Raw genomic sequence first — 13,495 nt, forward strand, 5'->3', positions numbered from 1 at the left:
TCACCTATTCTTCATTAATTAAGAGAATTTTGGTGGGAAAGTATAAAATAAAAGGTTGGAAAGAACTAATATGATGGGGTGTGAGTGGATCCAAAGGTAAAACAGGGATGAAAGGATCAGATTTTAAAAACTGCATGGGCTGCAGAGAACAAACTGGCGGTTGCCAAAGGGGAGGGGGTGAGGGGAGAAAAGAAATAAGTGAGGGAGATTAAGGGAGACAAACTTACAGTTGCAGAATAAATGAGTCACGAGTAAGAAATGTACAGCATGGGGAATACAGTCACTTACTGTTGTATATAATACCTTTGGTGACAGATAGTAAGTAGACTTATCATGGCGATCTTTTTGAAATGTACAGAAGTACTGAATCACTATGTTGTGTAACAGGAGCTAACACAGCATTGTAAGTTCATTATACTTCAAAACCAAACTCAAAGAGATCCGATCTGTGGTTACTGGGTGGTGGGGGGACGGGGGGGCAGCAGGGGGTGGACTGGATGAAGGCAGTCATAAGGTATAAGCTTTCCCAGTTATAAGGTGAATTAGTACTAGGGATGTAACGTACATGACAAATATAGTGAACACTGCTGATGTTATATATGAACGCTAAGAGTTTCTTAACACACACAAAAATTTTTTTTCTATTTCTTTAATTTCTATCTATGAGAAGCTGGATGTTCACTCAACTTATGGGATAATCATTTCATGACGTATGTAAGTCAAGCCATTATGTTGTACACCTTAAACTTATTCAGTGCTGTGTGTCAATTATATCTCAATAAAACTGGAAGGCAGTGGTGGGAAAAGGGATGCACAGGACAATTCTGATGAAAGTCCAGGACACTGCAAATCACAAAAGCAGGAAAATCTTGGGGAAGATGCCAGTTAATACTGGCTCATTTGCCGATTAAAGCAACAACAAAAAATTAATTACTACTATGCAACTGTCTTAAGTTTAATAATAACACTCCATAAAACAATTATTTGTTATTGCAAATACTACTCACAGACAATACAGCACTACTTTCAACTCAAAAGATACTTACTACTGTTAGTATTGGCTAAGGGGTTAGGTTTTCTCTGAATGGCACGTGCTGTTCCCGTGTCCTCATTGATTTGCTGCATAGAATTAAAATCAATAGTATAAACTCGTCCCAGAGTGGACAAGCTTATCTCATCCTCACCGACCTGATGGGCTGCCTGAGAGCAAAGAGAGAGAAACCTTGAATATAAACATGGAGAAATTTATCAACTTAAGACACAGTGGGAACCCTCAATAAATGCTAACTTACATATTTGTTTCATCAGGTTTTAGATGGTGAAGTAACAATATAGAAGTTTTAATAGTGTGGATGTGACAAAACTCATTCACCCAACAAACCGTTCTTAATTAAACACAAATATACATTACAGGACCTATCAGGTCCCCTGAGACAAATACAGGTAAAATCCTGATGAAGGATCCAGTCATGTAGAATCACTGACATGAAGACGACACTACTTGTGTTAAAAAGGCCTTGGAGACATTGCTGACAGAAAAAAAATTGTTATCCATAAATCTTAGTATCTAATTCTTAGGTTAAGACGTTATTTACAGCATGGATTCCTAGCAGTCCATCAAAATCCTCCTTTAAACAAAATGATCCTATAAAATTATCCTTAGGAAACAAAAAAGACTTTACATTTAAATGATGCCCTAAGATTGAAAGGGACACAAATGGAACTAAAGAAAGTAATCCCCAGGGGTGGCAAGTATTACAAAGTATGTATCTCAAATGAGACAATATGATTAACACTGTTTGCTCGATTTTAGACAGCCTAAAGAAGTGATAAAATATTCATTCTTATGGAATTCCTTGGTTGAATGGAAGACAGGACTCTTAGGAAGTACAAGACAGTAAACTAACAGTGAATATACAATTATCGGGAAAATGCTAAAAAGAAGAATGCTTAGCGTTAGAGACTGCGACCTACTTATAAACTAAGGCTAACAATGCACAAAGACCAGTCACCTTTAACTTCCTCATAACATAACAGCTAGCTCTGAATTCAGACATTTCCATAAGATCTTCTGATCTTGTAACATGTTTTTCACAAACTCATTTTTAGAAACTAACTAGGGGAAAGGACCTTAAAGAAAAAAGTCTATTTAAGTGTCATGTCCTAAAAAATTCAAATTAACACAGGTTGAAATCAGAAAACATAATACTTAAAGTAACTTATATATGAAAACATTAGTAAATGATGCTTGGCATCTCAAATAATGCAGTGACCCAACACTTCCTAAACTAGGGCAAATATTTTCCTGAGAAATTTTTGAAATATTTCTGTGCAAACTTAATATGAAGAAGTATGGAAAAAAGGATAAAATCACGCATAAAAACCTTCACAGAAAAATCACTAAATATTTTAGTGTGTTTCTTTCCTTTGTTATTATTCCTCTTTTCTTTTGCCGAGTTCCCAAGAGTCAGTCACATAATTTTTTTGAACATTTTGTTTTCATTTATAGCATATCATATTTTAAGTCATTAAAATTTATCCCATTAAGGTCTGGACTATATAAAAACCTATGTATATTTCACAATTTACTTAATCATTCATCTAAAGCTAGATATTTAGATTGTTTCCATATTTTTGCTCTTTAAAAATACTGAGAAGCAGCTACTTGTACGTAATCTTTGCTTTTGAGAGACTTCTTCTGGAGAGGAGATAGAAGGGACTTTTAGAGACATGTAGCCTAACTCCTCCCGTGTTTCCTTGCAGAAAGGAGGAAGCTATGGAACAAAGGTCTTAAATTACTTGCTCCAAGTCAATCAGGTAGTGAGCAGCAGCAGCACTAGAACATCATGTTTTCTGCCCTGAACAGAAATGAGGACCTTGTTCTCAGGAGACAAAACAAGAAAATCTTGAGTTAATTCCACATTGAGCACATTTAAGTACACACGTCCACCTCCCCACTCCAGCCCTACACCCACTCTCCACCAAAGAAGACATATTTAAACGGTACGATGAAACTACTACCTCAATGATCCGGCTGTCAATCCTGTTATAGGGATGCCAAAGGCCCCGGTCATCACGCCACTGCCATATCGCACCATCTGTGTTCTGTGCGTTTCCCTTCTTCAGCATGGTATCAACTGCAAAAATGCCTTCTTTTGGTAAACATGGCATAAGTTCACTGAAAACGAAAGGTGCAATTATTTTAATAAGTAGCTTCCTGAGCTGTCAGTAAACACCAGGTTTCTCAAGTAAAATACCCTCCTATAAACCACAGTTATTATTGGCCCAATCTTTACCAGATCAGAGATGTCAGTTCATACAGTTCTTGAGGACTTCGTGGAACAAGATCAATCTGTTCCTGACAACTTCCATTGGAGGCACCACACAGGAGAAAGTGAAGTGTTTCTGCAATGTCTGTAAAACCAACAACAAAAAGCAAAACCCTATGAAACTACTTATATTGCCATATTTAAAAGGTAATCATTGCCTAGGGGGGAAACAATCAGAAATATTTTCTTGTACAGCTATATACCACAGAAATTAAAGTGAAAAATCCAAGTGAGTTGTCATTAAAACCTTAAAAAAATCATAAAGATTTAAACAATTTCTTTCTGAGGACTTAAGTTTGAGTCCTAACCTTCCAGCAAGACACCTAATCACAAATCCACTGCAGAGACTTCAGGGATCTTGTATTACTTTCCTTGAGGAGCACAGTGCTTTGCAAAAAAGTGTACTAAAACATATTTTATCCTCGACTCAAGTATATATGTATATTTGTCTTCAATTCAAATATACTGAAAACATGTGACCAACAGAATAAAACACAGCAGTTAAAAGCATCTGAAACTACCATATTGTGATCAGGAAAACCTTTACCTTAAATGACAGTAAGCATGCCAACTAAATTTAAAGATCATTAAAATATCCTCTACCATGAGCTTCCATCCCCAGAAGACATCAGTTTATGGAAGAATCTGCGTGAAAACTAGTTCAGTGCACTGACACTGACAGTGCGTGGAGGAAGCCCCCAGGCTCCAAAGGTTTTGGTCACTCTAACGGCTACGACCCAACGACACGGCTGTGTCTCTGTTGGTATCTATAAAATACGACACATATGCAAAACATACATAAACATTTCATTGAAATGTTCTGCCAGTAATCAGTAAGTTCTGTTGTCACGGAAAGTATCCACCATTAATTTGGGCAGAGGGGTGTGGATAAATCTCTGACTCACTGAAATTTCACAAACAGTGATTAAAATTTTTAAAAGGTTCTTGAAAAAGTCATTTTGCCACCTTTCTTAAGAAATATGAATAGATGGCAATGGTACATTATTAACTTTTTCTTTTTTAAAGAGATCAGAGGATGACAACAGAATGGAAAGAACCAGAGAGGTTCGTGTTACTGAAGTAGAATAATTATGTGGCAAACTTCCTAAAGTATGCAGAAGAGGTGAAAACATTCATCATACTAAAGAAAAAATTCCAAAACGTTAAAACAAACAAGTCAGACAGGAATTTCCCAAACCAGGATATAGGAAAATGCTGTGCCACACCACACGGTAACAAGAGATAATCCTGTGGGCAAACTTCAAGAAGTGGGGAAATTCAAGGGGGCCCTAGGGATTTTAATAAGCAAAGTATATTATGACTACGCAAAAAAAGAGTTAAACCTTCCCCAAGCTTATCTACGCAGAGAGGACTCTGTTCATGGCGTAAGCAAAACAGGGTTCCCTGGGATACTAAGTTCAGGAATGACTCAATGCTGTAAGAGGAATCTCTTCAATAAAGCACCTCAGCAACACTATTTTTCTACAAAATTCTGTGCCATGTGCTAAAATTCACAAGTAATGCGAAATATAAAACTGAGTCCCCCCCCACCCCCCCCAAAAAAGTCTCTTATACCCCTTAATATTCTGTTTGGAGTGGTGGGACAAAGACTGTTTTGTCAGTGAGTGTCACCACTGACTCCCAAGGTAACGCCCTCAAAGATTAGAATTATGGACATGAAATTAGCCACAATGATAGGTGCTTCATAAAAAAGTGATCAACGCTCTACCAGCAAAAATAACAACATACGGATGTCTTCTGACATTAACTTGTGAAATCTAAGGTTTAAGAGAGTAATGGGCAATTGCAATACCAGTGCGATAAAACTCGATACCTTGCACATGTAAGTTTGGGAAAGGCTTAGAAATATTAAAGTAGCAAAGATCAGAGACATTCATCTGTGTAAATAAGTTCCAACATTTTGAGGGAAGAAAGCATTCTGGAATCATAAACTGCTGGAAAATCTAATGTGGGAAAAAAGGACTACCTATAAGCAAAAGAGAAGCGGTTACTGGCAACATAAAACTCAGAATTCTCCTAATGAAGCATCATTACTTAATTGATATTGTACAGAAAGCAATGACTTTGGGTCTTTAGCCCTACACCAAGGGTAAAATTTTAATATATTATATACTTTAAAAATTGCATGTAGGCAGCATTACTATATTGTCACAACACAAATTTATTACATATTAACATTTTTCTTCCTTTACTATCCAGTGCCTGTGATATTAGCCATTTCTACTTGCTTATGTTGACTTTACCTATTAACAGAGATTAAACTCACACACACACACACAAACACAAGCTGTTTTTCCTGTATAGAACAGAATAATAAAATAGCACTTACTTTGCTTCATAAGTTGAACCGCTAAAGTTGGACAGTTGGAACACATCAAAGAAAACATGCGAACCACCATTATAAACATCCCAGAACTTAGAATTGGTGGAGTTACTACCAATAGTTGTTGAACATTTGTTAGCAGATCTTTGGAGGCAACCTGCTGGAGTAAATTCTTCACAAACACAAGAAAGAAAAAGCTGTTACTTCGTGAGGCAGCAATTTAACAACTTCATGAAAATACCAACAAAGACTAAACGCTTACCTCCTCATGTTGGAAGTTGTCCACGAGACGTGCAAAACAAAGGCAAGTGCTTTCTACTGACTTTTTGTCCTTTTTAATAAAGGAAAATAAAGTTTGTTAATATAAAACATTTTCACTGTCGTACGTAACTCCCTTATCTTCTTCCTAACCCCAAATTCTTCAAGACTTACTTAATTAGATATGAGCTTTGAAAATGCTGTGACCCTAATAAGCAAACAATCAGTAATGTCATGATTTCAAAGCAAAGGGAATCATATTGATAGAACCTCTCTCCTCCATTAAGAACCCAACATATAAAAAGCAAATACATAGAAAGGGAACAACTTTTGTACTTCTATAATTTCAATACCTAAACAAAAACTATAATAAAGAAAAAATAAACATCCTACCATTCTAAAAAGCCTTACAAGTAGAAATGCTTAAAACATGCATTCACTAAAAAGTTGTAAATAGTTAAGTATGTATGTGAGCCAGAGGTTTACTGATAGTAAGAAAAACTTGATATAGATTTGCTCTATCATTATGAAAACAATCTAAATACTATTAGACTGATCTTAATGAGAAAACATTTGGAATAACTCTCATAAGAATAGAAAGAACAATTTAATGGCATATTTTGATAGACTTTGGTTTTTTTCTAATTGATAAATGGGCTTCAGATGTAAAAACTAGACTTAGTTGTGTAAAAATGAAAGTAATTCTGGTATTACAGAAGTCCTACACCTTCGCTGTCACGATTTAAGTCTAGAAAGAATGCTACAATAACAGGGCCCACTGTTTAACTTCTCTGATTCTCCGGCTATACTTCCAAAATAAGGTGAACTCACACCTAACTAGAGAACATTTCTAGCCCCCATAAAGTAAAGGTTATCTCAGCCTGCTAAGTTTTTTAAAATAAATAAAAAATGAATGGCACTACTTGTGTCTTGATCATCTTAGAAGCAAAATCCTCCAGTGATTCAATAATCAATATTATTTTACCTATCTTATGTAAACACCTTATTTAATATAGGTATACCTCATTTTATTGTGCTTCACTTTAGTGCACTTCGCAGATACTGCATTTTTGACAAATTGAAGGTTTGTGGAAGCCCTGCACCCAGCAAGTCTGGTGGCGCTATTTGTCCAACAGCACTGCCTCACTTCCTGTCTCTGTATTACATTGTGGTAATTCTCCCAACATTTTAAACCCTCCCCCCCTCCACCAGCAAAAAGATTACGAGTCCCTGAAGAATCAAACGATGGTTAGCATTTTTTAACAATGAAGGATTTCTTAATTAAGGTATGTACATTGTTTTTTTTTTAGACACAATGCTATTGCACACTTAATAGACTACATCAGCGGTTCCCAACCTTTCTGGCACCAGGGACCAGTTTCATGGAAGACAATTTTTCCACAGATTTGGGGGGGGGGGTGCGTTTCGGGATGATTCAAGCGCATTACACTTACTGTGCACTTTATTTCTTTCTATTATTATTACACTGTAATATATAATGAAATAATTATACAACTCACCATAATGCAGAATCAGTGGGAGCCCTGAGCTTGTCTTCCTGCAACTACATGGTCCTATCTGGGGGTGATGGGACCGACTCAGCTCCACCTCAGGTCATCATAAGGCATTGGATTCTCGTAAGGAGCACATGATCGAGATCCCTCGCATGTGCAGTTCACAATAGGGTTTGTGCTCCTATGAGAATCTAATGCCGCCGCTGATCTGACAGGAGGCAGAGCTCAGGTGGTAATGCGGGCGATGGGGAGCGGCTGTAAATACAGATGAAGCTTCGCTCGCTCGCCCGCTGCTCACCTCCTGCTGTGCGGCCCGGTTCCTAACAGGCCATGGACCGCTACCGGTCCGTCGCCTGGGGGTTGGGGCGACTACACTGTAGTGTAAAAAGAACTTTCATACGCACTGGGAAACCAAAAAATTCTTGTGACTCGCTTTATTGTGATATTTCGCTTTACTGCAGTGGTCAGAACTGAACCCACAGTATCTCCGAGGTATGCCTGTATATTTTATGTACCTAATTTTCCCCAAGAAGATTTTAAGCACACTTTGTAAAGGTGACTTAAAAGTCAGATCTCTAAAAAGCTCTTTAGCAATAACAACACTTTGAAACATTACAAGAAAATTCAATTTCTCTAAAATCTCGAAACTTAACTCACGAACTGTCCTCCACCAGGGGCTCTATAAGCTCTGCTTCTCATACTGCAACACCAGGCCCACTGATTCCATCTCCTAATTGCTCCTGTTCTTCTCCAACCCCAGACAGTTGCAGTCTGCATTTCTTATTTCATTTCTATCTGGCACATACATAGTCTCATCTCTCTTCTGATCTTAACCCATACCCTCCTAGTCTTGCCTGCCTAACCCAATACCTTTCAGGAAACGGTGATCTTTCTAAAAGGAAATTCTGATCATATTACATAGGAAACACTCAGTGTTTGCTGAAATAATAAATTTACCCCTAAAGTCAAAATAGTTGAAGATATCATAAACGAAGAAGTACTGTTCATCTGGGTAAATCCACCGAAATTTCATAAAATAACCTAATATATAGTACATGCTAGGTAACAGGAAAAAACACAGATGAGAACATTTCCAAGTTACATATCCAGTTGGAAGATTTAAGACCCTAGTTGAAATTAGCATTTAAAAAAATGTAATAAAAATGTTTTATGATACATAAAATAGGTTTATGTTTTACCTGGTGGGTTAGCCTTTGGGTTAGCAATGGGAGGGAATCTGCCACAAAATGAAATTCATCTGGCGTGATACTCTGGCAGCAATTGGCTGCAATTGCTAGTGCATTCCTTTGGGCATTTATGCTGAAGAACTCTAGATACAGCAAGCAGTCTGCCAAACCACCCTAAAATATAGGAAACTGTTAAAGCCAAGAAATACCCTTTTATCAGCAATTAAAAAAAAAAAGCCTCCTTAAAGTCTAGCACATCACTTGGAAACAGCATGTGTACCTTATAGAGACTGCAATCTAGGAACTAATACAAATGTGGATCTAAAATCCAACATTAAATGAAATATAGTCCTTCGGTAACAACACTTACCGCCTGTAGAATGGCTTTACTGTGTCTACGTGATAACATCTCCAAGGCCGTCAAGGCCTGCTCTGCCACATCAATACACTGAATAACTTGCAGCTGGGAACATATAAATAGGAAACTTAAGGTTATCATTCAAGTTTTTTACTCATTGCTCATCTTTGACATGAATAAACAACACTTTCTCTAATTTCCATCAATCTATACTGCCTCTAACCTGAAACCCACCATAGGAAACCAGCGATTTATGCGCTTAAGCCAAACATACTGGCAATACATTTTTTTGTCCTTCCAACTACTTTAAAGATATTGAAAAATATGTTTTACATAGAGAATAAACTAAATTCAATTATATAACTTTAAACCTTCATATTTAAAATAAATGGGTTGGTTTATACAACAAATTTTAAAAATCAAGTTTTAAACTTTATACCATATTCCAGTTATCAGATAACGCAAACTTTACTGTGCTATGACCTTGAGCAAGGCACTTTGTCTCAGCCTTCTCAGCTGTAAAATGAGGGTATAAATAGCTATCAACCTCACTGGGATGTTTTCTAGAAATAATGAGATTATTTTTAATCAAGTGCTTTAAGTTCTTCTCTGAAAGATTTTATACTAAGGCAGTAATTGTTATTATTAAAAAATTATAATACTGGGTTGATTTTACAAATGCTTTATTAGCATCAACTTTAAACTGCCGTTCTGCTAGACATAAAACATTTTTCTGGAACCTTGGCTAAAAAATATACTTTAGTTAGATAATGGATGCTAAAAAATGTCTTTTAATGTGGCCTCACAATTTGATGTACTACTTTAGAATTCAACAGTCAAGAGTTCTCAACTTGATTCCCCTATGCCTGCTTTCAAACAAGTTGGGCAAAAGTAGGATTACCTTTTCTAAAAAGACAGGAATTGCATCTACTACAACAGCGGATGATCGAGGAAGTGCTTCCATCATGTATGTTAAGGCTCGACAAGCGTGGTTCATCTAGAAAAGAAGCCATTTTTTTTTTTTTTTTTTAAGAAGCCATTTTTACTCAATAAAAACTCAAAGTTTAAATTTGGAGTGATTTTTAAAAATATAGTACATACTTACAATATCAAAATTATGCTCCATCTGCAGTAATGTTATCTGTTTAAAAAGATTATAACAAAGTATTAGAAGCTATATTCTTAGAAGTCCTAGAAGTATTTCTTCTACTTCAACTGAAATAGAACTGCATGATCCAAGAATTTTACCATACAAAAATAATATCAAGTTAAAACCTAGCATGCATACACAAGAAATGATTATTCTTAGGATGGCATGACACACACACTGAAGCACTGACTTGGGATAATCATCACCAATGATCCAGGTCAAAAGCAAAGCCTTCCTGCTGCTTACAACCAACCCTCCTGGTGCCTCTATTCCCCCATTCAGAAGCCCATTAACATGTCACTGAGGGCTTAACAGGTGTCAATAAGTATTACACATAAGTAAACAGACCAGCAATGCACTGACATTTGTTAAATTAACAACTATCAGTACAGATTCAATATCATAGCTTAAACTCTTGTAAATTAGCTTCTCTAAAAGTTGAGCGAAGCACCATTTAACTCAGCTGTAAAATACACAGTAGTATAGGATTTAAACACGATATTGATCACATCAAAAATGAATTATGTGCTAATTAAAACTCAAAGTAATATAACTATTTTACAAATGCATGAGTTAGTCTAAACATCTGATTTTATTTTAGTTTTTCTTGTGGGAAAGACCTTAAGCAGATTTTAACCATGTTTTTCAAAGGAGGGGATGCAAAACTACTACAGATATACACTCCATCTTCCTGAAGCAGCCAAAGCTACCAAAGAAATTTCCTACTTGGGGGAAGAGACAATCATTCACTGTCTTCTAGTTCAATGGAAATTTTAAATGCGTTGAATTTAAGCTGTAAAGTACCTTTCAATTAAATGTACGTCAGATATCAGATATCCTAATGCAATATTCATTTAATATGAATGTCTTCTCAGCTCTGAATTATGCTTGGTAAAATATATCTATATACCAGAGATCCTGATAACTGCTTTTGTTAAACACACAACATAAACACACACACACACGCACAAGAGTGCACACTCTGTCTCAAATCACCTACAAATCAGTCACTTATAAAACACCTACTCTAAGTTGAAGTGGTTGTTATGCTAACAGGAAAAGTAATAAGTTCTCCAATTCTTTAAGGTGGAATGAACCTTGTAATACCACATTTGGGAAGAACTGCTGTAAACAGATTCTTCACCAAAAAAGACTGTTTATGGTCACACAGGTGTATGGTGATTGATGGATATATATTTATAATATTCAACTGTGATGAAAGATAAATCTGGACAATTCATTATTAACAGCATGAGCTGACTTGTGCAGGTCTGCCAAGTATGTAAATCTAATCAATACCACCAGCAAATTAAGAAAATTGGATTATGCTAATGTTTCTGCCTAGATTTAACAACTTCTTTATTTAACCAATAAAAACTGCTGTTTAACAGAGATAAGTACATGGTAAACCTAGTTCTTTGTTACTATTTATTTTTAAATGAACAAAAACAAACAAGGAAGTTTAATTCAGGTCATAAAAGCCAGCTATTGAAGAAATCAATAATTTGAGCATGAATATAAACATAGGTAAATGTCAGAGTACAAAGGCTAATACTGCTTTCATGAAACATTAAAAAATTAATATGCAAACCTGTAGAGTGGAACTGGTAAGACTTGAGAGCTAGCTTTTGTTACCAGGAGGTCTGCATGGCAGAAGGTAAAGACACTGCTCTATCCTTTATCACTTCCTGCCAGAGCAGAGCCATCCAACAAATAAGAACAGGCCGAATAAAGACTATGTCATCTTGTATTTAACTTGTCTTCACTCAGCTCTCTCCGTAATGTGATAATGTGATCAAATGAGACAATCTGATACTCCAATCACAGTTCCATTTTTGTCAACTTTACTAGATGTGTAAACAAAGACTTGAATGATATTTAACTTCCAAGGTAAAATACACTATGAATGTATATTCATGCTTATGTTAGTCTTTTGTTACTATTTCATTCAGACTTAATTTTAATGTTAAATTATAGCCAATTTCTTTAATCTAGAATTGAGAAAATTAGCAAGCCACTATTTGAAAGATGTATTATGCTCAAGGGCCTACATTTAGTAATGGCAATTTCTCTTCCCGTTGTTTTCACATTAAAAAGCTTAAGCGATTAAGATATTAATAAGTTCTAAATACCAACTCATAACTGTGTTGAAAAATCCTTAAAAGATTTTAAAAATTGTTTTTCTATTGTTGAGTATTGTTTTGTTTCTTTTGTTTTTGCTTAACATAAAACCTTTTCTTTTAGCTGGAGGATCCACGTGGTGTTCCGGCTTAACTGCTCTGCCATGCACACTGCTATCAAGCATGAAACCTTGATGGCCCACAAAGAGAACCCACAAGTGAGCTGCTTGTTATTGTCCTGTGAATCACCAGTTTAAAAGAAAAAAGCACGTAAGTTTTGGCATAGTACGTCAAGGTATCACCTGATGGGGCTAAAAACTTAAAATTTAAAACCACATGGTCACTTAAGTATCAAAGATAGCATAACTATTCATCAAGAAATGGTTTAGGGCTTCCCTGGTGGCACAGTGGTTAAGGATCCGCCTGCCAATGCAGGGGACACAGGTTCGAGCCCTGGTCCGGGAAGATCCCACATGCTGTGGAGCAACTGAGCCCGTGTGCCACAACTACTGAGCCTGCACACTAGAGCCCGCAAGCCACAACTACTGAGCCTGCGTGCCACAACTACTGAAGCCCGCACGCCTAGAGCCCCTGCTCTGCAACAGAAGAAGCCACCGCAAGGAGAAGCCCGCGCACCGCAACGAAGAGCAGCCCCTGCTTGCCGCAACTAGAGAAAGCCTGCGCACAGCAACGAAGACCCAATGCAGCCAAAAATAAAATAAAAATAAAAAATAAATAAATTTATTAAAAAAAAGAAATGGTTTAGAAATTTTACTCATTCATCATTAACAGTCACGCACAATCTCTATAAAGCATGAAATAAAAGCACTAAGCCACACTCTACTATCTCTTAGTTCTATCCTATTTTAAAATTCTTAACGACAATAATCATGTTTTTAGTAAAAAAAAAACAAAAACACGGGCAGCATTCAGAGGATGACTGGGATAAAATGAGGGGAAAACTCTCTTACCAAAGCTGGAACAACACTCTTGACAGGAAACCCTCCCAGTGTCTCCTCATTTCCCATGACCAATAACTGACACATCTCAATAACTGCCTGGAGTTGCTGGCTTTCATCGCTTGCTTGTAGTCCTTGCAGAAGCTGCTGGGCCTTAGAACCTTCACATGGAAAAAAAAAATCATTATTTTTAAACACTTAAAATTATTACTAGGTGTTAAGTGTGACTTTACATGCTGGCTGCTTTTCTTCTTTGGATCCCAATTAAAGGCTAGG

At 36.5% G+C, this 13,495-nt stretch overlaps 1 protein-coding gene across 26 annotated transcripts in view; it reads right to left on the minus strand.

Annotated features, from left to right (window-relative positions):
- Positions 1-13,495, minus strand: part of TRIP12 (thyroid hormone receptor interactor 12) — a 148,488-nt gene that overhangs the window by 40,205 nt on the left and 94,788 nt on the right. For 10 of the 26 annotated variants that reach the window (XR_005020556.1, XM_036857290.1, XM_036857307.1 and 7 more), the window contains 10 exons: positions 13,232-13,380; positions 10,096-10,131; positions 9,892-9,987; positions 9,003-9,095; positions 8,645-8,806; positions 5,936-6,004; positions 5,680-5,845; positions 3,297-3,423; positions 3,019-3,178; positions 1,047-1,200 (listed from right to left, as the gene is read on the minus strand). Coding sequence is in view for 25 of the 26 variants with exons in the window: in XM_036857290.1 (XP_036713185.1) it covers positions 1,047-1,200; positions 3,019-3,178; positions 3,297-3,423; positions 5,680-5,845; positions 5,936-6,004; positions 8,645-8,806; positions 9,003-9,095; positions 9,892-9,987; positions 10,096-10,131; positions 13,232-13,380 (1,212 nt within the window). In the remaining variant the exon portion in view is untranslated. The remainder of the gene's footprint in view (positions 1-1,046; positions 1,201-3,018; positions 3,179-3,296; positions 3,424-5,679; positions 5,846-5,935; positions 6,005-8,644; positions 8,807-9,002; positions 9,096-9,891; positions 9,988-10,095; positions 10,132-13,231; positions 13,381-13,495) is intronic. The other 16 variants (XM_036857298.1, XM_036857310.1, XM_036857308.1 and 13 more) reach the window with 7 other exon arrangements.

Source organism: Balaenoptera musculus, chromosome 7 (genome assembly GCF_009873245.2).
Source record: "Balaenoptera musculus isolate JJ_BM4_2016_0621 chromosome 7, mBalMus1.pri.v3, whole genome shotgun sequence".
NCBI lineage: Eukaryota > Metazoa > Chordata > Mammalia > Artiodactyla > Balaenopteridae > Balaenoptera > Balaenoptera musculus.